The sequence below is a fragment of the Perognathus longimembris genome, chromosome 24 (genome assembly GCF_023159225.1).
Source record: "Perognathus longimembris pacificus isolate PPM17 chromosome 24, ASM2315922v1, whole genome shotgun sequence".
Lineage (NCBI taxonomy): Eukaryota > Metazoa > Chordata > Mammalia > Rodentia > Heteromyidae > Perognathus > Perognathus longimembris.
The window spans coordinates 26,883,061-26,907,571 of record NC_063184.1 but is presented as its reverse complement, the minus strand read 5'-3'; the positions used below and the strand labels follow the sequence as shown (position 1 = coordinate 26,907,571).

Genomic DNA, 24,511 nt, shown 5'->3' with positions numbered 1-24,511 from the left:
AGCAATTCTGATTATAGGTGGTGGAAAAAAATGAATAGCGTAAAACAGGTGTGGTGGCACATACCCATCAGTACAGAACTCAGGAGGCTGAAGCAAGAGGGTTCTGAGTTCAAGGCCAGCTAAGCTACACAGAAAGATCCTAAAAAGAAAATTAATAGCTCCCAACTCTCTTTGATCTGTTTTGTTTTGTTGGTACTGGGGTTTGAACTCAGGACCTTACAATTGGGAGGTAGATAGGTACTCTACTGCTTGAACCATGACTCTCGCCCCAGCTTTCCTTGAGTAGGTAACCAGTTGTTTTAGCTGCCACTGACTTCTACCCTGCACTGAGTTTTTCTAGTCCATGTTCTCCAAGCTGAAAACTTCAGTGGAGAAGCGCTCGAGGCACAGGCATCCTCAGGAGGCTGATATCTGAGTTTCACAGTTCAAAACCAGCCTGAGAGACAAAATCCAAGAGACTCTGATCTCTATTCGTACCGGCATAAAGCCAGAAGTGGAGTTGTGGTTCAAATGGTAGGGTGGCAGCCTTGAAAGGAAAGGCTATGGTAGAAGGAAAGGCCCCAAGTTCAAGCCTCAACACTGACATAGAACAACAACAATCATACAACAACCACAACTTAAGTCTTTCCATTTTCACAACGCTGAAGCATTTCCCCTTTCAATATGAACAGAGAAGGGAGAAGGAAATTCATCTTAAATGAGTGTTTTACATTCACCTCATTTTTAATGCTCAGTACAGCTGGAATATAATAAAATTCTTGGACATTTGCATGTAGTCTGAAACTACTTAAGGCTCTGAGGCTTATATTAAATAAATTAGTGCCTTTCTTGATGAATTCCACAAGTCTGAAGTTTTAAAACAATTTTTTTTAAACTTAGGGGCTTAGAAATAACATTTGCACTAATAATGTGGCAGACTCTGGTGATTGATTTCCATGTGGTAATTGTGCTTTTTTCAAGTCCTGCTACAATGGGCAGAAGAAAAATGAGGAAGAGTGCAAAAACTAACATTATTCTTAATATTAATTTAGAGAATGGGTTGAGTTTCTACAAAGAATCAGGCCATATACAGCCTGGACAGTTTTAAACCCATTTTGAAACCCAAAAGATTCAAGCAGATTTCTATTTGAAAACACAGATTTTCAGTTTTACTGTTTTTAATACAATAAAATTTTACTGTCTCCATCCCCCTCAAATAAACTGTTCATGATGAATTATTTAAGCTAGCCTTATTGCGATTTCCAGGTAGCAATACATTCTAGCAGGGAGCGAGTCATATTTTTCCTATTGACATAAATGTTCGAGGGGCAATATCATTTTATCCCCATTTCTCATTCGAGCTTAGCTTGAAAAGCTCCAACACAGGGGTGTGTGGTCATAAGTTAGGTCATGTGTATAAAATTATGATTCTTCCATACAATATTTCCCAATCAGAATTGTAATCATTATGTGAAAACCCATTAATGGACCATTAGTCACAGTGACATAGTATTCCCAAAGTGATTTGGTACCATAACCTCAGAATCTTTTTGGGACTATGGAACACCATTTAATACCCATTTGTTGAATGTCAAGATGAATGAATGTATATCTTCAGTGCTCAACCTCCCTCTGAGAATATCTGATTTACCACTTAACCTATGGAGGTCTTTCACTTTAGAAATCAGATAGTATTTATGTATTATGTTCTAAGACTTCATAATATAATAATAATCAATCATTACCTAGTTAAAAAAATTTTCCAGAGATCAAATGAACCAATGGAGGAACAGAGGTCTGAGACTCAAGGATCTAGGCTTCTAGTTATTTATTTTTTGTTACCTACAAGTCATGTGGATCTCACTGAGTAGATGATCAGTTATGATAATACAACCTACTTACAATTACTCTGACATAGTTGGCAGGAAATACACCAGTCTGGTTTCTACATTTCCCCCTGTACCATTCTGTATCTATTTTCTCAAGAAGATAAACAACTTCTCCAGACGTGAGGTTCAAATCATCAACTTGTTCTGTAATATAAAATTAGAAGTTACATATGATAAATTACTTCACTTGCAGATTTGATTAGAGGAAAAAAAAAGTACCCAGTTCTGTCCACAGAGGCAGTCTGTTCTGCTGATTCTGAGAAGAGATTATACTAATCAAATTTAATTTTTATAAAATATTATTCTTAGTTTAGATTTGACATTGGGAGCTTCCTCTCCTAAGATCAAATTATCTACTATGCATTGATTGATGGGAAATGCTGTTTTGTTTTTTTTTAAAAGACCTATACTCCCCAAACCACCCAAAAGACCATTTTGCTGGTCAATGACCCAACTGTGCCAATATAAAATGGCTAAATATACACTGAGCAAGGAAAGGGTTTATAGACATGACAAGTTAGTTATCATTATTTCCAGTTACTCTTTTTTTTGGCCAGTCCTGGAACTTGAACTCAGGGCCTGAGCACTGTCCCTGGCTTCCTTTTGCTCAAGGCTAGCACTCTGCCACTTGAGCCACAGCACCACTTCTGGCCGTTTTCTATACATGTGGTGCTAGGAAATCGAACCCAGGGCTTCATGTATATGAGGTAAGCACTCTTGCCACCTGGCCAAATTTCCAGCCCTTCAGTTACTCTTAAAAGTCATTTCAGCTTCAAATATTAGCGAAGGAAGTTAGCCTTTTACCAAGTAAGGTTACCATATTAAACTAATCTGCCAAGTAGATTAAAAAAAGAGAGGTTGTAAAGAAAGAAAAGGTTTAGTTCTATTTGGATATGAATGGTATTTAAAAATAATTACAAAATTTTCTTTTTTTGGGCAGTCCTGGGCCTTGGACTCAGGGCCTGAGCACTGTCCCTGGCTTCTTCCCGCTCAAGGCTAGCACTCCACCACTTGAGCCACAGCGCCCCTTCTGGTCGTTTTCTGTATATGTGGTGCTGGGGAATCGAACCCAGGGCCTCATGTATACGAGGCAAGCTCTCTTGCCACTAGGCCATATCCCCAGCCCAATTACAAAATTTTCTATTTTCATCTCCTGGGTAAAGTCACAGGCCAGAGAACTCTTAGGACCAAAGAACCTTCCTTGTTAAATCAGAATTCGTGTCATTACAATGGTCAACGAGCGCCGGTTATTTTTGCAGAGGGAATCTCCCTCTGCCTCTCCGTCTCCCTCTGGGGTCCCCAGGGCCCTGTGTGGGGCTGAGCTGTCTAGAACGGGTGGGCAAGGGTGACCCTCCTTGAGGGCAAGCAGTAGACAACAGGAAGCAGCGTGTCTGAGTGATGACCGCAGGGACCACCCCGGCGCCCGGTGCCAGCGCTCTGTGGATTCATTCTGGCTGTCCTTACCTGCTGGGAAATCATGAAGGACGACGGCATGAGGAGCACTACTGCCAACGGGCTTCTGGGCCTGGCCCGACTCCTTAGGAGGAAAACAGGGCTGTCAGGAAAGTGCGCGGGGTTCACGCTCCATTATCAGGAATCGCTCTGAGACCCTCCGTTCTTCTCACTTCCTCTTGGCACCCTTACGTTATACGAGTGCAAGCAACACAGGTGAGCTAACCAAGATAAGCTTCCTGAGCTTCCGGGAAGGAATGAGTCCTTGACAAGGGAGGGCAGAAATCACTCTGAACTGTACTATCTCCTGTATGTTGATTTCGTTTATCTTTTTTTTTTGCCAGTCCTGGGGCTTGAACTCATGGCCTGGGCACTGTCCCTGCGCTTTTTGCTCAAGGCTAGCACTCTGCCACTTGAGCCACAGCGCCACTTCTGGCCTTTTAATGGTTAACTGGAGATAGGAATCTCACGAACTTCCCTGCTGGGGCTGCTTTCAACCACAGTCCTCAGACCTCAACCTTCTGAGCTGCGGGTCCTGTTCTACTCAAAAGTAGTGTTTTGCTGCTGTTGTTTTTGAGGATTACAGGTGTGAGCAACTTTGTTCTCCGTAGGGTAGTTTTTTTTCCTTTAAACTATGAGCAGGACTAAACCTTAAGAACAGGGCCTTCTAAGTTGTGTCTTTATTAGGATGGAAAAAGCAGAAAGTTCTGCAATTTATGTTCTTGCCTTTCGTAATAAAGGAAGGTAATGAATTCCCACAGAGGTATAATTCACCAAAAGTAAAATCTATTTCATTTATTACCACTTAACTGAATGATTTTTCTCATTTGAAAGCAATACCACCTACTATGCCCGGATTTTCTATTTAATTGGAATGGTTTATTCAACAATAATTCTAAGTAAATTAGTAAAGAGAGTGTAATATTCTCCACATCCTGAATAGGCTGGAGGAGAGGGTCAGGTTGAAAAGGGACCCTTACTTATTGACGTGCAGTTGTTATTCTAAGTTTCTTTCCCATTCTTTCTTTCTTTTTTTTTTTGCCAGTCCTGGGCCTTGGACTCAGGGCCTGAGCACTGTCCCTGGCTTCCTTTTTGCTCAAGGCTAGCACTCTGCCACTTGAGCCACAGTGCCACTTCTGGCCATTTTCTGTATATGTGGTGCTGGGGAATTGAACCCAGGGCCTCATGTATACGAGGCAAGCTCTTTCGCCACTAGGCCATATCCCCAGCCCTTCCCATTCTTTCTTATTTCTTCCCTACCTTTCTACCCACTGGGGATTGAACTTAGGGCCTTGCACATGCTAGTCAAGAGCTCTACCGCTGAGCTATACCCACATTGACCTTGAACTTAGGGCCTTGCACATGCTAGTCAAGAGCTCTACCGCTGAGCTATACCCACATTGACCTTGAACTCATGATTCTCCTATTTCAGCCTCCTGACTGGGATTACAGGTATGCCCACCACTTCTTTATAGGAAGAGACAGGCTTACCACTATCATCATCTTCACCATCACCATCAAATGAAGGGTGTCATTTATTTAGCTTTTGCAATGCTAGATCAAATTTACAGCCTCACACATGCCAGACAAGTGTTCTACCACTGAGCTACATACGCCCTCAGGTTGTTCTAACTTTAAAGGCAGAGTTTTGCGTTCCTCCCCCGCTTTACCTCCTTTAATAATAACCCTTGTCCCCTTAGGACTAATTCAGATCTTTCTCTGTCTCTGTTCCTTCTCTGGCTCAGCCAGACCACACTCTAATGGCCCATCTTCTCACTTCCCATCCTGCAGCACTTCTGTTCAGATCTTTTCTGAATCTCATCTGCTCTTTTTGCACCACAGGGCAAACTATATTCTCTTAAATTAGGCGAGCTGAAATCTAACTTCAGGAAAGCCAGTAGAATGGTGAGAGAAGCTTTCTGTATCAATTCACAAAGGCAACCTTGACACTGTCTTAGGGACTACCTGACATTTTTCTCCCCCCCTTAAATAAATGAGCAACACGGAAATGGAAATGAACTATGTTAGGTTTGAAGTCACTTTAAAAATCGTTATTTATGCTAAGGGAGGTGGCACAGATTCCTAGCAATTTGGGAGGCTGAGGTCTGGAAGATTGTGGTTCAAAGCTAGCCCAGGCCAAAAAGATCCTTGAGACACCACTCTGAGCTAGGAGAGCCGGGCGAGGCCGCGCCTGCCACTCCTGATGCCGGCTATGTGGGAGCGCTACCCCGCGAGGACCGTGGTTTAGGCACCAAAGCCTGTGAGCCACCATTTCAAGGGGAGACGCTGGCACTGTGGAGCGATCAACCCGGCTATGGTGAGGAGCATAAACAGAATTACTACAATCCAGCTGTGGGCCTGCGCAAAAAGTGGGATTCTATGGCAGAGCCACCAGTATTAAGAAAAGGATTAGGGGCCCGGATCAGTGGTAGAGTGCCTGCCTACTAAGCATGAGCTCCGAGTTCAAACCCCAATACCACCAGAAGAGTTATTTACATGATGTAACTAGACTTCTGCAGGTGTGATTTTCCTTTTTTTTAAAAACTGATTTGTATTTGTGGACAAAGAAAAAGCTATTCAAGAATGGGTATTAAACTAGATGACTGTCCATTTGGGGAAAAAAAAAAAAGTCAGAGATGGATGTCCTTCACAGGACAAACCTGCGTCTCCACATGGACCGAAGACCTTTCTATGTCCAAGCCCGGGCTGTGGAAAGGTCACCTGAGCCTCTCCAGCTCCCACGAGGAGATATCCCGGGCAACGGGGGAAGGGAAAGTGGACAGGCTCGATGGGGTCATCGTGTGGGCTCAGGACCCTGTAGACCACACCATCCGTGTGGGTATCTGGAGGCAAATCTCACACATCCCAAAGGTCTGTCTTCATCACTGCTAATGTGATGGTGTTATAATAGGAAGGATAGCTAATATCTATTGTTTTGCTATTATGCTACTTACTATGACAAACATATTTATTACCTCATTTGTTACATCTTTGAAATATAGTTCACATACAATAAAATTCATCCATTTAGAGTGTACGTGGCCCTGGTATAGTCACAGAACAGTGCAATTATCACAGTCTAAGTTTAGAACATTTTTATGATCCCCAAAGAAACTTCCTATCCATTAAAGGTCTCTCCCCATTTCCCTGTCCCCCCAGCCCCTAATCTAACCACGAATCTAGGAATTTGCCTTCTCTGGACTCTTATACAATTTCAAAACCAACTTTGTGACATGTTAACACACTTACCTCATCCTTCACAAATGAAGTTCAGAGGACTAAATGACCATGTGGGGTGGAAGGTGACAGGACTGGGTGATAGTCTCTCAGTTTCCCATAAATGTCACAGTGAAATCTCCCTGGTACAACTAATGTACGCTAATTAGGATAATGATGACAATGGTGGATTTCTGACAATGTAACACCCCATTACCATAAAAGTATTCTTAAAGGACAGATACAACAGATAGATAATGCAGAACTAAAATGTAGAAAAAATGTATAGTAGCAGACTTTGCCTGCGTGAGCTATTTAGAACGCTCACAACTAGCTGAATCATGTCTTCTCCATCCTTCTCCAAAATAGAGTCTCAATTTCTTAGTAGACTGAGAGATGATAAACTGCCTTTTACAAAAATTATTGGATGAAAAAAAATTATTGGATGAGACTATGAAAACTAGGATGAACCGAATACTTTGAGTGGATTGAACAAAGGATGGGGATTATCTTTCATATATACACCATGAAGTAACAAACAATGAAGACTTAATAAGCTCTTTTAGAAATATACCGAAGGCTGGGGAAATAGCTCAGTCGTAGAGCACTTGCCCAGAACAAGGCTCTGGGTTCAATCCTCAGCACCACAGGGCAGGACTAGGTAAGAGGTAAGTATGCCTCTATAACAATGCTAAATAGCATTTCTCGTTCTAAACAGATGGCCTTCAATAATCCATGCATCTTACCAGGCTCCACAAATTTGTAAGGCCTAAATTGTGACCGGAGGGTTGTTGCAATCTATTTCATTATTTTATGAGCTAAAAGTCAGAGAAATGAGGTTTACATTAAGCTTACATCTTAAAAAGAAGCACTCTTTTATGTCAGACATAGCGTTTCCATGGCCCCTTTTAAAATAATTACTCCTTCTGCTAGCAAATCAATCTCTGGCATTTTGGCAAACAGGCTCACATTATTAAAAAAATAAATAAATAGTTCACTCCGCTGAAAATTCATGAGTGAGCATTCAAGTTCCTGTAAGCTAGCACAACCACACGGAAGACTTTCTGCCTCTCTCCGCCTCAAAGGGATTAGGATGGTAACAGCAAGTCTCTTAGAAGCAATTTATTCTAAAAATGGAATAAAATGCTACTGTAATTTTTGCTCTGGTTAAAATAACTGTGCTAACAAAAAAAAACCCAGGGGGATGGGATATAATTAATAGTTCTATGAAGTGTGTTGCCATGTTTGATAGGAAGGCTGTATGGTATTAATTCCTTACTTCGGATCTGCTCCTAAGCTGTTCATCAAGAAGAGTGATCATTTTCATCTCAGACAGGTGAACTCTGCCAGGGCCTTCTCCCCTTTGGCATTCCACGTCATTATTTTCTGCCTGCTTCAGCATCGCAGGTACATCCCCACGCTGTAAGGTACAATATCACTTGCTGAAGCAATTATTATTAATAAAACATTATTACTTCTCCACTTTTTCATCTTGGAAGCCGAAAGCACTTAGTAAGGTGTAACAGCAGTATCAGAGGGCAGCAATTTTTTTTTTTTTCTGTTAGGCCAGAAATAAAAGTTAAGATAGGGCTGGGGATATGGCCTAGTGGCAAGAGTGCTTGCCTCGTATACATGAGGCCCTGGGTTCAATTCCCCAGCACCACATATACAGAAAAGGCCAGAGGTGGCGCTGTGGCTCAAGTGGCAGAGTGCTAGCCTTGAGCAAAAAGAAGCCAGGGACAGTGCTCAGGCCCTGAGTCCAAGCCCCAGGACTGGCCAAAAAAAGAAAAAAAAATTTCAAAGACAACAGAATTAATATTTTGCCTATTGCTAGGCATGGCAGCCACACCTACAATCTTAGCCTCTGGGGAGACAGAAGGATTGTGAGTTTGAAGTCAGCCAGGGCTACAAACTGAGTTCAAGGCCAGCCTGGACTACAAGTCAGGCCCTGTCTCAAATAATCAAAACCCAAAACAAAACAGAAAATCCCCAACAAAATACGAACACAAAAATACTAACCTGAATGAAAAACCAATTTACAGCCCTAATTACCGATTAAAAAAAGTTTTAACTGGCAGCTATTAAATGGGCCATGATAATTAGGTTTACAAAGTAGAAAAGCATTCATAGAAGTCTACTCGTCTTAATAATATAATAACAGCTGAATTTTGACTTCCTTTTCAATTTACTTGACGGGAAGTACCTGCACGATATGATCTAGCCCATTCAGCATCTGTCAGTTGGTCTTGTTAGCAGGGAACCTGGTGGGTCAGGTTTGTCCGTTTGGGTCAAGGCAGGCAGTAGGCTACGCTGTCCGGCTGCCTGCTCTTTCCCCTGCATGTCTCCTAATGAAACCTGCTTTAAACCTGCTTTAAAGACCCTGCTTTAGGCCCAGGATGCAACTCAGTGCTTGTCTAGTAAGTGTAACCCTCCTGGGTTCAATCCACAGTACCAAAAGAGCCAACAAACCAAAAAACCCTGCTTTCAAATTCTAAAGCACTCTTAGATTCAAGGCACAATTCCACATTTGTTTCAATATCTTTTCCTGAGAAATGGACATAATGCATGCGTTGAAGCCAATCTTTAAACAGTAGACACCTTAAAGGCTGAATTTACCATGTATTTCTTGTAAAGAGGGTGTCCTGGTTTGGGGCGAGGCGGTAGCACCGGATCCTGGCTTTTGAAGACTTGACTCTTGGCTTTCGAGAGGCCAGACGCCAGGTGACTTTGTTTTCTCTGAAGATCCATTTCAGAGGACGAGCGACTAAAAGGCAGTTTTTTATTTGCTGTTTTGGTGGCAGGAAGTTTGGGGGGAGGTGGTCTCTCGGGGGCTCCTTTGGGAGGAGGTCGTCGAGTTGGAATGGCTTTGCCATTTGCAGGTCTGAAAAGCAAGGTGTAACCCCGAGGTCATGTTTTGATTGGCAGCATTAGGTTCTGTTTTGTCCATTTCACACACACACACACACACACACACACACACACACACACACACACAGAGCTTTTCTGCTCGAGTACAGTATACTAAAACCTGCAGGGCATGCTATTTTGAGCAAATGACTGTTGCATTAAACATTATAGTATTAGAGGAAATGCAGCTTCCTCTTATTTTGCACTAGAGATTCATTAGCGTAAGACAAACAAGCGTTTACTATCATGAGCTCTCTAAGGCCCTCACTGCTCTTAAACCCTCCATGACTACTGCAGGAAACCAAGCACTCTCTTCCAAGCCTCAGACGAACAGCTTATAATAAGCTTGCAGGTGCACGTGCCGGAGCCTTTTGTGTGATTAGAAAAGGAACATCAAAATCCCCTAATGTTCCTGTTGTAAAACTCCAATTTAGATTAACATAAAGAAAACCAGTTTTGAAAATGAGATAGGGTAGTGATTGCTTTGAAAGCCTTTCCTTAATCCTAGGTAGAAAAAGATTCACTGCGGGGGCTGGGAATATGGCCTAGTGGCAAGAGTGCTTGCCTCCAACACATGAAGCTCTCGGTTCGATTCCCCAGCACCACATATATGGAAAAATGGCCAGAAGAGGCGCTGTGGCTCAGGTGGCAGAGTGCTAGCCTTGAGCGGGAAGAAGCCAGGGACAGTGCTCAGGCCCTGAGTCCAAGGCCCAGGACTGGCCAAAAAAGATTCACTGCAGCAACGTATTAGGATAGCAACATGGCCTTTTGTTCCAACAGCCCTGGAACTCAGCACCCAGTCACCAGGACATTACAGAGCCTGCGGCCTTTCGAAATGCCAAGTACCACGTCTGTCCCACTTAGCTGAGTGTGTCTGTATTCCAGAAGTGGAATTGTTTTGGGTTGGGAAGGTAGTCTTGTTCGTTTATGTGAGGATAAGTAAAAGTGCTTGTTCTGCATGGTAGAAAAGGAGCTGAGTCTCTGGGCTATTTTTCTTTTTTGTGCTGGTACTGGGCCTTGAACTCAGCCTAGGTGCTATTAGACTTGTTGCTCAAGGTTGGCACTCTACCATTTGAGCCACAGCTCCACGTCTAGCTTTTTGGTAGTGAATTGGAGATAAGACTCTCACAGGCTTTCCGGCCTGGGCTGGCTGGGAACTGCAATCCTCTTAGCTCACCCTCCTGAGAAGCTAGGACTACCCACATGAGCAACTAGTTAGTGCTGGGCTGAGCCATTACATTTTATCTAAAAATTCCCCATATTTTACTTACCTTGGTGGCAACCTTGGGGGTCCTCGCACAAAACCTCCTGATTCACTGGCATGGTCAGAGTCCTACAAGTATTAGAGAATGCTTTTTCAATCAAAGTTAATATTAACTATGACCTAGTCTAAAGAAATTTTGGATAGCTGACTAGCTGGGTTTGTGAGCAAAAATATAGTGAAGTTATAGAAAATAGTTGAAAAGACTTCAAACTACTAATTCATTACTCACTCCTACTCAATTATCTATGTCCTAATACAGGTTTAAAACAACAACAACAACAAAACAGCCAGAGAAAGAGACCAATGTGTACTGGCTCGATACCCAGTGATTCATGAGCTATCAAGAGGTGATGTGTAAATCACGGTAGGTTAACTCAGTAAGGACTCAAGCAGGCACCATAAAGAATCAAACAAATATTTGGTATTTATCCATCCCAATTATACACAGGAAACACTCTGTTCCTGAGTTTAAACACATGCTAAGTGAAGTGGTTATTAGTTTGTTTTGCTTTGAACAGGCAGATCATTATCTCCTTCTAAGATAGTTTCAATATTTTGCAGTAGAATTTTAACTAAAGCAGGTGGGAACATAAAAGGGACGTTAAGGAGTGTCCAGAGAGAATGCCATGGAGAGAGAAATAAGAGGTCCAAGTAAGTACTGAGAAGTAAGGCTGAGAAGTGTTTTTGTAGGGAAGCGTGGAGAGATAGGAAAACTGAAGGAAAGAGTTGGAATGTTAGTATCTATCTATCTATCTATCTATCTATCTATCTATCTATCTATCAATCGATCGATCTTTTTCCCTCCCTCCCTTTCTCCCTCCTTCCCTATTATTTACCTACATACCTAGTGTCAGTACTAGGGCTTGCACTCAGGGCCTAGGCTCTGTCGTTTAGCTTTAGCACTCTATCTGTTGAAGAGCAGCTTTTTGATAGTAATTGGAAATAAGAGTCCCAAGAGCTTTCCTACCCAGGCTGGCTTCAAACCTCTCTCCTCAGATGTTAGCTACCTGAGTAGCTAGGATCACAGGTGTGCAACACCAGTACCTGGATTTTCCAGGAACTTTTTTGTTGTTGTTGTTTCTGGTTGGTTGTGGGGCTTGAACTCATGGCCTAGATGTTGTCCCTGAACTCTTTTGTTCAAGCCTAGCACTCTACCACTTTCAGACTTATGTGTTTGAATATTTTCAGGAGTATGTTTTGATGGTGAGTTCTAGTTTAGTTCCATTGTGGTCTGCTAGAATACAGTGAGTTATTTCAATTTTCTTGGCATTTTCTAAGATTGCATCATGTTCTACAACAGTATTTATTTTGGAGAAGTTTTCGTGGGTTTTTGAGAAGATTGTGTATTGTGCAACTGCTGGATGAAATATTCTGTAGATGTCTGTTAAGTGCATTTAGTCTAGGGTGTCATTAGTGCTGAAGTTTCTCAGACACAAATTTGTGGGCTTCTCCCCCAATTCCTCACAAATTCTCTTAATTCCAACTACCTTATTTTTTAAAGTCAGAATGTAAAACTTTTCTACAAGATCTATTTTTCCTCTTACTTAGCAATCAATGTACATATGACATAATATTTCTTCAAGACCTCATGGTGGAAGGCTGATATACATATAAAATTACAATGCTACTTTTTGTTGGGGGGGGGGCAGGTAAAGAGAGTTTAATTATATATTGGGAAAATCAGACTGTTTTTCTCCTTACAAATGAGTTATAACACACTTTTATGATTTTAACTTCATGCTGAGCATTTATAACTTCTCCTTAAATACCAAATGATTAATTGCCAATAACTGTGCTCATTTAAATGTGTTTCAATGTTTTAAAACCCTATTTTTTAAAAACAAATTAAGCCTGCTCTTAAAATTTGGTTTCCCTAATGAGTTCAGTTAATGTAGTGAGGCGAGTCACTAGCCCATAAACCCTGCAATATTCTAGGATGTAATCTGTGTCTCAGAAATATGCTGCTGCCTGTACTTTTTTTTTTCCTGAAACTGCTGCTGGAATAAAATACAATCCCCACCCCCACCCCCTTTGGCCACATTTATAATTAGAGTAAGCAAACAAACTCTAGCAGCTAAGGAGAAGTTGTTTTTTTTAAAAAAAAAATACATTTAATTTGGGCAGTACTGAGATTTGAACTCAGAGCCTGACACTTGTTTGCTTGCTTGCTTATGGATGGTCCTCTACCACTTGAGCTTCCAGTGTGGTTTTTTTCCCCTAGTTAATTGGAGATGAAGTCTTCAGGGCCTTTCCACCTGGGCTGGCTTTAAATCTCAGCCTGCTGAGCAGCTAGTATTACAGCTATGAACAACTGGCACCCTGCCAGCAGTGGTATTATCTTTTTTCTTGATTTTCTATGGTGAGCAAATGATAGAGCCACTAGTCTTGAGTGAAAAAAGCTAAGGGATATTGCCCAGGAACTTAACTGAGCTCAAACCCCAGTACTGGGGCACAGGAAAAAAAAAATCAGATTAAAAAATTCTTAGGGTAATTCTCTTAAAATCATATTATTGTTTGGATAGTTTCAATAAAAGTTGACGGTCTGACTAAATCTACTTCAATAAATATAAAAGGTTTTATTTTCTGGCTGCAAATTTGGCAGAGTGCTTGCCTAACACGCATGAAGTCCTGGGTTTGATTCCTCAGTACCACATACACAGAAAAAGCCGGAAGTGGGGCTGTGGTTCAAATGGTAGAATGCTAGCCTTGAGCAAAAGAAGCTCAGAGACAGTGCTCAGGCCCTGAGTTCAATCTCTAGGAGTAGAAGGAAAAAAAAAAAAGAAAAAAGGTCTTATTTTCCTTGGTGTTTAGTTACTGGAGTTTGCATTCAGGCCCTTAAACTTGCTAGGCAGATGCAATACCGTTTGAACCACACCCCTAGGCCTCATGATTTCTTTTTAATAACTTTCATTATTAGCACCTTTAAAATATGTCTATTATGACAAAATACAATGAATTACTCTCATCCTTCTACAAAGAGTTCTCAAACATTGACCATCCTATTAGGAGTATATGAGGCCTAGTAATTTTTCTTTTTTTTGAAACATGTCTTACTACGTGGTCCAGGCTGGTCTGGAACTTGCGATCTTCCTACTTCAGCTTCCTAAGTACTAAGATTACAGGCATGATCATCACGCCCAGTAGCAGCTGGTTTCTAGTAGAAGTTTATTTTTTGTCTCTTGTTGTATTTTTTTTTTTTTTTTGGCCAGTCCTGGGCCTTGGACTCAGGGCCTGAGCACTGTCCCTGGCTTCTTCCCGCTCAAGGCTAGCACTCTGCCACTTGAGCCACAGCGCCGCTTCTGGCCGTTTTCTGTATATGTGGTGCTGGGGAATCGAACCTAGGGCCTCGTGTATATGAGGCAGGCACTCTTGCCACTAGGCTATATCCCCAGCCCTAGAAGTTTATTTTTTAAACAATGTAGACATCAGCTGAATATTTAAATTTAGTACATGGCTCTGTCTCCCACCCAACACGACCTGTAATGATAACTTACCGCGTTTCTACTTCTGTCGGCATTACTGAGTTTTGCAGACACTGCACTGTATGTATTTCCAATAGGCTTTTCAGCAGGGAGTGGAGGTGGGTTTTGTGGTTCCTCAAGTAAACCTGGAAAAAGTAGCAGAGATTCATTAGTAATGTCTAGTCTGGCATTTCAAAGTGAATGATGTAGTTTGGCTCCAAAGGAAAATGGCGATCACAGAGAACTCCTCGAACAGATAGTTAAGCAAATGCCAAAGAGCTCTCAGAAAACTGACATATTAAAAAACATCAGTTTATTTCATTGGATGATTTTGTGTGTGTGCGCCTGTTCTGGGGCTTGAAAACTAAGCTTTTTTTCTTTTAAAGCACTCTACCACTTGAGCCACAGATTCACTTCCAGCCCTTTTGGTAGTTAATTGGAGGTAGAAGTCTCATGGACTTGGAAGCTAGGGCTGGCTTCAAATCACAAAGCACAGATCTCTTTCTCCTCAGTAGCTAGGATTATAGTCATGAGCCACTGGCACTGGGCTATTGTATGTTTGTGAAAATAATACTAAGTAATTAAATAGCAAGCATGTTTAGAACCTTATATGTACCAGACATTTAACTCAGGTACTTTATTCATATACGTTTTGCTAACTAAAATCTAGGTCCTACTTTTGTCTAGTCTACTAGCTAATAGTCATCACATGCGGTGATTTATCCTTAAACCTCAATTAATTAAAATGCAATACAATTAAAATTTGTCTATCAATTGCCGCCCCCCCCCCCCACATTTCCTTTATGCAGTAGCCCCTTGAACACAGAGGCTACTCCTGGCCATCACAGACAGCATTATCATTACCATACGTATTCATAGAAAGTTCTAGACAGTGACATCCTAGACAATATCCTACATACTTTATAATGAAGAAAACCAAACCTTAGTTAATTGTCCAGTTTTTCTTCTTTCTTTAGAACCTAAAAGTCTGTGCTCATTCTAATAGTAGGTTGTATACCTAACCCTTCCCGGTCCAAATTATGTTTTCTAAACCATTAGTTTAGATGAATGAACATAATTAACCTCAATTAACCAAACGATACCTCTACCTACAAATTGCACCCATCTCTCAGTAATCGTGTCCTTCCAGCTGACTTTAAAGGAAGAAAACAAAGATGACCAGATTTAGTGAGGGTCAAGAGACTTAAAACCAGGGAATGAGAACACCTGGTGAGGAGAGGCTGCCTGGGCGGCTGCCAGACACGGAGAAGGACAAAGCCCCCTGCATGGGTGGCGGTAGCCCTGAAAGGCAGATGTTTGTAGCAGTTGCTAATGGACACTCTGCTGTCGTGTCACATGAACAACCTAGAACGGGAGGATTCCTGCGCGTCCTGTCGTAGCCACCGACAGGAAACATTCCCTTTGGATTGATTTATTTTTTTATTCCTCGGGATCACCCATTGCTTTAGAAGAGGCGACGTGTACCTTAAATAAATGGCCAATATATCTGCAAGTAGAAGCTAAGGAATTTGAAAAAGAAAACAAAAGCAGGAGTGGATGATGTAAAGAGGCTGGCTCTACTGTGGTTATGCGGGACAAACGCCATTTCATTTCTGACTACCTGTGTAACATAGTTCTCTCACTTGCCCCAATTGACCTGAGTCTCTGAGATGGGGTCCAGAAAACATGTTCAAAGGGAGAAAATGCCTGTGATCTCAGCTACTCAGGCTCAGATCTGAGGACTGTGTTCAAAGTCCAAGAGACTTATCTCTAATTAAACAACAACAAAAAAAACTGAAGTAAAGCTGTGTGGTTCAAGAGATAGAACAAAAAATGCTCAGAGATGGCACTCAGGCCCCAAGTTCAAGCCCCAGTACCAGTATACACACACCAATAAATGTATCACAGTGATTTGAATTTTTTTTTTTTTTGGGCCAGTCCTGGGCCTTGGACCCAGGGCCTGAGCACCGTCCCTGGCTTCTTCCCGCTCAAGGCTAGCACTCTGCCACTTGAGCCACAGCACCGCTTCTGGCCGTTTTCTGTATATGTGGTGCTGGGGAATCGAACCTAGGGCCTCGTGTATCCGAGGCAGGCACTCTTGCCACTAGGCTATATCCCCAGCCCCGATTTGAATTTTTTTATTTGGCAATAACATCATTATAAGCAGAAGTATTGTTATAGGTTGGGGGCTCTGAGTTCAGGCCCAAGGATTGGCTTACTCACATGCACAAAGGGTATCATTATATATTTTTAGAGCATTTACGTACATTTCTTTTGCTTTTTGGTGTGTGTGTGTGTGTGTGTACACTCACCCCAGTTCTAGGACTTGAACTAAGGGCCTGGGCACTGAACCTGAGCTTTTTTGTTCAAGCCTATGGCTCTACAACTTGAGCCACAGCTCCACTTCTGGCTTTATGGTGGTTAACTAGAGATGAGCCTCACAGACTTTCCTGGCTGAGCTTCGAACCACAATCCTCAGATCTCAGCCTCCTGAGTAACTAGGATTACAAGCGCAGACCACGGGTGTCCAGATTGGGTGCAGATTTTTACATAAGCCAAACCCAGCCATATTGAGTAGTGTTGATTGGAATAATATTTTTCTGATAGATGTTAATAACTGTATTTGCTAACTCATTTAAGTTACTTCCCTCTCTTTACAAAGGTGGTAACATGAATATCACAACTGTTCAGACATCCATCTCTTGCTGCCTAAAACAACCTTAAAGAAAAATGAAATGCAAAAGTACTATTGTAATTTTCTGCAGAATTACGAAGAAACAACTCCTTCTAAATGTCCGTGACTATGAATAATAAGGGCCAGTTACACTGGTAAATCAGTATTTCGCGCTCCCTCTCAAGCTCTTGGAGAAGTAAATAAAGATGGCCGAGTGCTTACATTTTCCTGGTTTGGCAGGAATCCGAATGACAGTCGGCTTCCTGGTGATTGCTGGTTGAACTGCCCTTTCTTTTGTTGCTTCTGCTTTTGTGGGGAGCTGAAAGGGATCTAATGAAACACATAGTTTATTTTACATGTTTTAGTTAACAAGGACTCAAACAACAACAACAAAAAAATCCTCATTCATAATTTAAGAGTTCTATTTTTCATGCCCCAGGGGAAACTATTCGTGGATAAACAAAATCTCAGTTTGCACAGACAAAAACTAAGTTGGAACTCATAAAAAGGAAATAATTTAGTGCTCTGTAAATAATTCATATCACTCTTCTTCCTCTGTTGAGCGAGCCAGGGTTTTCCTGAATTATGGAGAAGCTACCGTATTCCAGGGGAGTCTAATCATTTCGTAAGTGTCTGTAACAGAAACAAGACAATCTTTCCAGGTTGTACAGCGCGGGGGGGGGGGGGGCCTCCCCTCCTACCGCGTGCCTGCGTCCTGTGTCTCCCAGGAAATAAGGATTCTTCTCCCAGCCTGTTCACAGACTCACCAAGGGCCCTCAACCTTCTCAGTGGCAGCCTGGCACAGGGAAGGGGTTCAGAAGTCTCGGATTGAGTGATTAATGTAATAAGCCTACTCTTCAGTAAAAGGAGAGTGGTACACACGTTCCTCCGGAAATAAAATAAGACATCTTCCTTCAAATATTTAATAATTTGGGGGCATGGATATATGATTTGGCCTTTTTTCCATTCTAACCGATCCATGAGACTCTTATCTCCAATTAACCACGGGAAAACCCCAAGCGGAGCTGTGGCCTAAAGTGGCAGAGCACCAGCCTCGAGCAAAAAGAGCTCAGCAACAGCACCTAGGTCCTGAGTTCAAGTCTAACAACAACAACAACTTCTAGGTAGTGACCACTTCCTCTGGCTCAGTCATAGGGCTTTCCTGCCCAATGACAGTCCTTGCAACACCCTCCATGTGGAGACTTACTATGGCATCTGCTAGATGAGGAATCCTAGGCACTGCCAGGTTAAGTAAATCCTCCAAGTCCCAAGGCAACTGTGGCAGAACCTGAGAGACTAAATTTCTCTGGGGAGATTGTGTGATGGAGTGGCTAAGTCAGTGTTAAACACACAGGGCTGGGTACAGGTTTACAAAGAAGACACTCAGTTAACTCCACACTCATGAGCAATGGGGAAAGGCAGGTGGGGCAAACAAATTACACATTGTGCTAGAAGACTGCCCTAGTAATTAAACGTTGTGCAATGAAGTGGGAGAAATGAAAACACGGAGGCTGGGGGTGAAGCACACCTTGCATTCACGCTGAATCTACCGCGGACCTTCCTTCTGGAAGATGACTATAATTATCTGCTTTGATGGTACAGAATAAATTCTTAGCACTTACTAACTAGGTTACCAGTCCCATAGATTCTAAAAAGGGGCTGCACTTTGTTCATGCGGCACAGTCTCTGCTCCATCACAGTTTGCTGCTATTGGGTTCATCCATCTCTGCCCTTCTCTGAAGCTTGCGACATTAAAAGTATTGAAATAAGAAAATGCAGCTACTGGCGCGAGTGGCTCTCACACTTGTAATTCTAGCTCCTCCGGAGGCTGAGATCTGGAGGATCTTAGTCCAAAGCCAATCCTGGCAGAAAAGTCTGAGAGACTCTATCTCCAAAATAGCCAGCAAAAAGCTGGGCTGGAGGCATAGTTCAAGGGGCAAAGTGCCAGCAGGATAAGTAACCCAAGCAAGTATGAGAGGCGCTGCGTTGAAACTCCAACACTAGCAAGAAAAAAGAAATATTAACAAAGACCTGAGGCATTCCTGAAGTGTTGCTTGGCTTAAGGAGCCCTGAAAAATGCTGTACCGCAAATGTGAAAAATAAACTTGACTTAGGATTAAAAGGTACATTTGAATCTAGGCTTATGAAACTTAGCTCTGTGGTAGTATCCACCGATCTCTCTCAGCATTATTTTCTTCATCTAAAAGGGGCTAGTTATTTGAGGTGTCAAAGAATGTCAGAGTGGCTCACATTTTTCTCATCTCCAGTGGGCTGGGAGTATGGCCTAGTGGCAAGAGTGCTTGCCTCCTACACATGAAGCTCTCAGTTAGATTGCCCAGCACCACATATATGGAAAACGGCCAGAAGGGGCGCTGTGGCTCAGGTGGCAGAGTGTTAGCCTTGAGCGGGAAGAAGCAAGGGACAGTGCTCAGGCCCTGAGTCCAAGGCCCAGGACTGGCCAGAAAAAAAAAAAAAAAGAATTCTCATCTCCAAAGAACTTATCCCAGGCTCTGAGTTCAAGCCCCAGGCCCGGTAATAGATTTTAATGTTTTTGTTTCTTCCTATCTTTAGGGACAAGAGGTGTGTCTTTTTATAGGCTACAGAGTTTCAAGGTTGTATGCTTGATAAACATTTAATAAATATGCTTGCTATTTGTAAGTTTATATGTTTACACACTCCACCTAAAGAAGTAAACAGTAGTAAAAGGAATCTTATCGAAGACAAGTAGATTAGCTTAGTCTGACAAATCAGAGATCAACTATACTTCCGAAGAGCCTGAGGAAAGAAAACATGTGTCTCTTAGAAATTTAATTGTCTAGGTCTTGGGAGCTAGCCTACAACTGCTGAATCTTATTTATAAAGATTTGTGTTCCCAAGGGAAGATGCTGCGGGAAGGTGGCAGAAAAAGTATTGCAAAGATTACAGGAAAAAAAAAAATCTTGCAACATGCGGTTAGGTTCTGGCTCTTAGGGAAGTCTCCTCTTGGTTGAGTCCTCTTCCCCACTCCCCTGCTTGTACTCCATCCCCCGCCTCAGCCCACCTATGGCATGCCTTCTACCTAGGCGAAGCTGCTACTTATTCTAAGGCCACATCCTTCCAGCCTTCCTCCATCTTCTGAATGGAAGGCCTGAACTGCTACCTGCCAGTGCACAACCCGACCTGTCCCTGATCCCAGTCCCTTTACGTAATAGTAATCACTGCATTCGAGCATCTCCTCTTTCTCCCTGAATCCATCTCCCAACCTCCTGTCATCTCTCTATTTATTTCTGGGTGCTGCCACTTACCTTTTTTTTGCTCAAGACTGACACTTTACCACTTAAGCCACAGCTCCACTCCCAGTTTCTTTTGTTGAATAATTGTTGATAAGTTGCAAGGACTCTCTTACCTGGTCTGGCTTTGAACTGCAATCCTCAGATCTTAGCCTCCAGAATAGGTAGGATTACAGGTATACCACTACCTGGCCTTCTATGTTTCTTAATTTCTCCATTCACCCTCTCTCTCTCTCTCTCACACACACACACACACACACACACACACACCCCTTCCACACTTAAGACAACAAGTGGGACTCAAGATACCTCCAACGGGTACAGATCTTCCCCTACTCACCTAGAACCATTTCTGAACCGACAGCTTCTTCAGCCGGGTTCCCGGGTGAGGCGGGCAGAACATCGTCATCGAAGCTGATGAGGTCAATGTCGCCCAGGGGCCGGCTTGGCAGAGCTGGGGCGGGAGCACCGGCCAGGGCTCCTTCTCCCGCTGACCTGAAAGCTTTGGCTTGTGTTGCCAGCAAGAGTGCGGGAGGAACGGGGCCGGGTTTTGGAGGCGCTGAAGGGCAGGTGGGGTTTTCAGAGGAAACTGATTTCTTGGGCAGCAAAGGCCGAGGGGCGGGGGTTGGGACTTTCTTCCCAACGCCGGCGCTCTCAGCCATGAGGCCCCCACCCAAAATCTCATGATTACCACCACTTCGAATAAGGCCAGGAGTTGGTTTCTTTGGCAATTCGGGTTTGGTTACGGGGATGTTTCCTGCTTCTTGTGGTGACGAGTATGGGGGGAGCCCTACCCTGGAGGTCACCTGGAGTCTGTTTTCAGTCCAAGTGTCCCAGTCTCCCGGAGCTGTGCCAGCAGCTGGTTTGGGGGCCACGCAGGGTTTTCCTGAGGAGACGGCTGGCTTTGGAGGGAGTGTGCGGGGGGTGATTTCGGGTTTCTTAGGCAGCGCCGGGGAGGTTTCTGCATTGCTCTGACCCTCAAATGCTTTGACCCTCGAAACAATACTGGTTTGGCTTTGTTCTGGGTTCATAGTGTACATCACCGCCTGACCGTCCAAGTCGGTTCTGTCCAGCAGAGATGAGGACCAGCCTGGGAATAATGACACCTCTTCTGGGACCACCGGGCTGTTTTTCTGGTGACTTTTTTCTCTAACGTTAGGATCTCTGGCTGCTGGTCTGAGGTTGTTTTTTGATCTTGGCCTTGGCACTGGGCATCTTGTAGCACTGGGGTTTCCCGGACAGTTCTGTTCCTCAGGAGTATCGAAGACTATTAGAGGGGCCGTGTTGGTCTGGAGATGGGTGGGCGAGGCTGCCGGGGAAGGCTGTCGAGAAGCCTGTAGTGCTGGAGATCCAAAGGAAGAAAAAGGAACGGCAGCGTTAGAACGGGAAAGAGAAACGGCTAGAAGACACGTGGGTCTTTTAAAAACACAAAGTAGGCTCCCGAGAGATTTGGGTTTCCCTAATGAGGAAAATGCGGTTGCAAAATCACTAGGGAAATATGAAATTCCTCCCCTAAGTTCTGGATTCTCAGTAGACATCAAATGAACCATTTCTATCTGATTTTCAAAACTTCAACATCTTCAGTGTTTTTCTTTTACAAAGCAGCTTATAGCTTATAGCCTTTTCTGTTATACTAATAAAATACTTTTAAAGAGTTTCTTCCCTCTTTTCCCTTCTTTGAGGTGTCAGGGGGCTGACCTACCACTTCTATCACATATCCAATTCTTTATTATTCTGGGAGAGTCTTTTTGTTTTGGCCAGTCCTGGGGCTTGGACTCAGGGCCTGAGCACTGTCCCTGGCTTCCTTTTGCTCAAGGCCAGCACTCTGCCACTTGAGCCACAGCGCCACTCCTGGCCGTTTTCTGTATATGTGGTGCTGGGGAATCAAACCCAGGGCCTCATGTATACAAGGCAAGCTCTCTTGCCACTAGGCCATATCCCCAGCCCAATCCCTGGCTTTTTTTTTGCTCAAGGCTAGCACTCTGCCACTTGAGCCACAGCGCCACTTCTGGCCATCTTCTGTATATGTGGTGCTGGGGAATTAAACCCAGGACTTCATGTATATGAGGCGAGCACTCTTGCCACTAGGCCATATCCCCAGCCCTCTGGGAGAGTCTTAAGGTAACTTTTCCAGGGCTGACCTGAGGTCGTGATCCAGCTTTCTCTGCTTCCCGAGTAGCTGGGGTGAACGGCATAGATACCCACCCTCAACTTTTTTTTTTTTTTCCTCTTAGTGGGGAAGGTAGTACTAGGGTTTAGACTTAGGGCCTTATGCTTGCCGAGCACACTTTACCACTTGAGCCATACTTCCGTTATTTTTTTTGGGGGGGGGGCGGGTAGTGTCTCCAATTCTAGCATTGTAGTGGTTAATTGGAGGTAAGAGTCCCCCTGGACTTTTCTGCCCAAGCTGGAATTGAATTGTGCTCTTCAGATCTTCCAGAGTAGCTAGGATTACAGGTGTGGGTCATCACTGTCCAACATAACTTGGGTTTTCACTTAGGACTTGGTGCTTGCTAGGAAGGCACTCTGCCACTTGTGCCATGCCTCTAGCCCTTTATGCTTTTTAACCTGTGAAATTTGTTACTGTTGTTGTTGTTTTTGGGTCCCTCTGTCCTGGATCACGACCCTGCTGTTTAGGCTTCTCTCACAGCTGGATCACAGACACACCCCAGTGACTATCTTGTGAACTTCTTTCCCTGGACTGAAGAGACCGTTCAGTCTTCATACCCTAATCAGATTGAAGTTGCTAAGTGTAAAGCCCTCCCCAACGGGAATAAAGGGAATCCACGGTAACATGTGCCGTGAGTTACGTCGGTGATTTTTTTTTTTTTGTGATATTAAATAGGACAAGCCTGAGAGACGGAAGCTGCAGCTGTTGGGAACGATCCATTAAAATCACCACCACACTCCCCAACGAAGCAGGCACAAACACAGTGATCGTAATGAGTACGAAGCAGAGCTCCGTGAATTATGCACGAATCACAAACGATGTGAAAGGCTGGCAGCCTCCCGATTGCTCCCCTAGAACCAGGTCAGAATCGGGGAAGGCGGATTCCTCGCATTACTTTGAGGCAGACTGTTGTCTATTTCTTCTGGAAAGTCGGTCTGAGTGGCAGACGTGCTAGTGCTCCGCGGCGTGGCAGCAGCATTGTTATTGTTTGTAGTATTAACTTGAACTTGGTTGATTTCTTTTATGACTTGCTCATACGACGGGGGGAGCTGCAAGAGAAAGAACGAAAATTCTAGACCTCTGTGGGCAATAGCCAAGAGGCTGAGAGGTTTCATGTTAATTAAAAAAAAATCGAAAGTAATTAAAAGAAATAAGATGAACTCTGTCGGATACATTGTATTCAGACGCTGACAGGTTGAGTTGAAGCCCCTTTGTGCATGCAAAGATGTGGCGTGTGTTTACCTCCGCAGGGACTAGCTCATTTGGTCTCCAAGGGCCTGGTGCTGGCGTAGGGGGGAACCCCAGTCCTGGGGGTGGGGCTCCTGGGAACCAGGATGCTGGTCTCAAAGGCTCCGCAGCCACAATGGTGATCTCTGGGCGCCTGAAGGACAGAAGCTCCAGTGAGATTGGTTTTCTCGTCAGGTTATCACCAAGTTATTGTCTATTAGAAGATTGTTCAAAGACTCAGGGAAACAACCACTACACAATAAGGGGGTGGGAAGTACCACAGTCATAGAAATACATTTTCTGGACCAGGTTGGTCTAAAGCACAACAAGGGACCCCGTGGTGGTCATTCCCCATTGCAAGGGCCATTTCCCAAGAGCTAGAGATGGAGCCTGAGCACACGGAGCTCCGCCTTGTTTGAATTAAAGCCCACAGTCTCTACTCCAGAGCTCCACTGCTGTCTAGCGGATAGCCATGTGTGGCCTACGACGGGAAAACATCCCGCTCCATGGAATGGTTTAATGTTCTGTTATTTAGGAAGTACATACTGAATCTACCCATCCATCCGCCATCTTATCTGTGTGTCCATTAGTCCTTTCATCTACTGTGGAGCCATCCTCTCCTCCCTCCGTCTTCCCAACCAACTATCCACCATTCATTAACCAGCCATCTATACCTAGCCTGCTGTCTCTTTTCTGTTTTTCATTCTTCTGATCAATTTTCTATCCTGTCCTCCATCTACTTCATTTAGGTTACATTTATTAAGGACCTCTGAGGTAATACGCACTTCTCAGAGGCAGTTAAAACAATGCTTTATATGTAACAGTTGTTTAATAAGCACTTCAAAAAACTGAGTTCAACAAATAGTCAAAAGTACACCTTCCAAGGCTATATTGCTTCTCTCAAGCAAAATATTTATCCTTCAAACTTATAGATTAATTCAGGAAATGTACGGATAAGGTAGAATGAAGTTAAGTACTTCTTGTGAAAGAGAAATACTTACCC

General features: G+C 43.4%; 1 protein-coding gene across 2 annotated transcripts in view; it reads right to left on the bottom strand.

Annotated features, from left to right (window-relative positions):
- Positions 1-24,511, bottom strand: part of Sh3d19 (SH3 domain containing 19) — a 95,531-nt gene that overhangs the window by 9,666 nt on the left and 61,354 nt on the right. Inside the window, exons 5-14 of one of the 2 annotated variants that reach the window (XM_048333829.1) lie at positions 23,524-23,662; positions 23,177-23,330; positions 20,452-21,453; positions 17,065-17,172; positions 14,202-14,314; positions 10,715-10,776; positions 9,153-9,417; positions 7,816-7,956; positions 3,333-3,405; positions 1,882-2,012 (exon numbers count right to left, since the gene is read on the bottom strand). In XM_048333829.1, coding sequence (XP_048189786.1) covers positions 1,882-2,012; positions 3,333-3,405; positions 7,816-7,956; positions 9,153-9,417; positions 10,715-10,776; positions 14,202-14,314; positions 17,065-17,172; positions 20,452-21,453; positions 23,177-23,330; positions 23,524-23,662 — 2,188 coding nt within the window. The remainder of the gene's footprint in view (positions 1-1,881; positions 2,013-3,332; positions 3,406-7,815; positions 7,957-9,152; positions 9,418-10,714; positions 10,777-14,201; positions 14,315-17,064; positions 17,173-20,451; positions 21,454-23,176; positions 23,331-23,523; positions 23,663-24,511) is intronic. The other variant, XM_048333830.1, reaches the window with a different exon arrangement.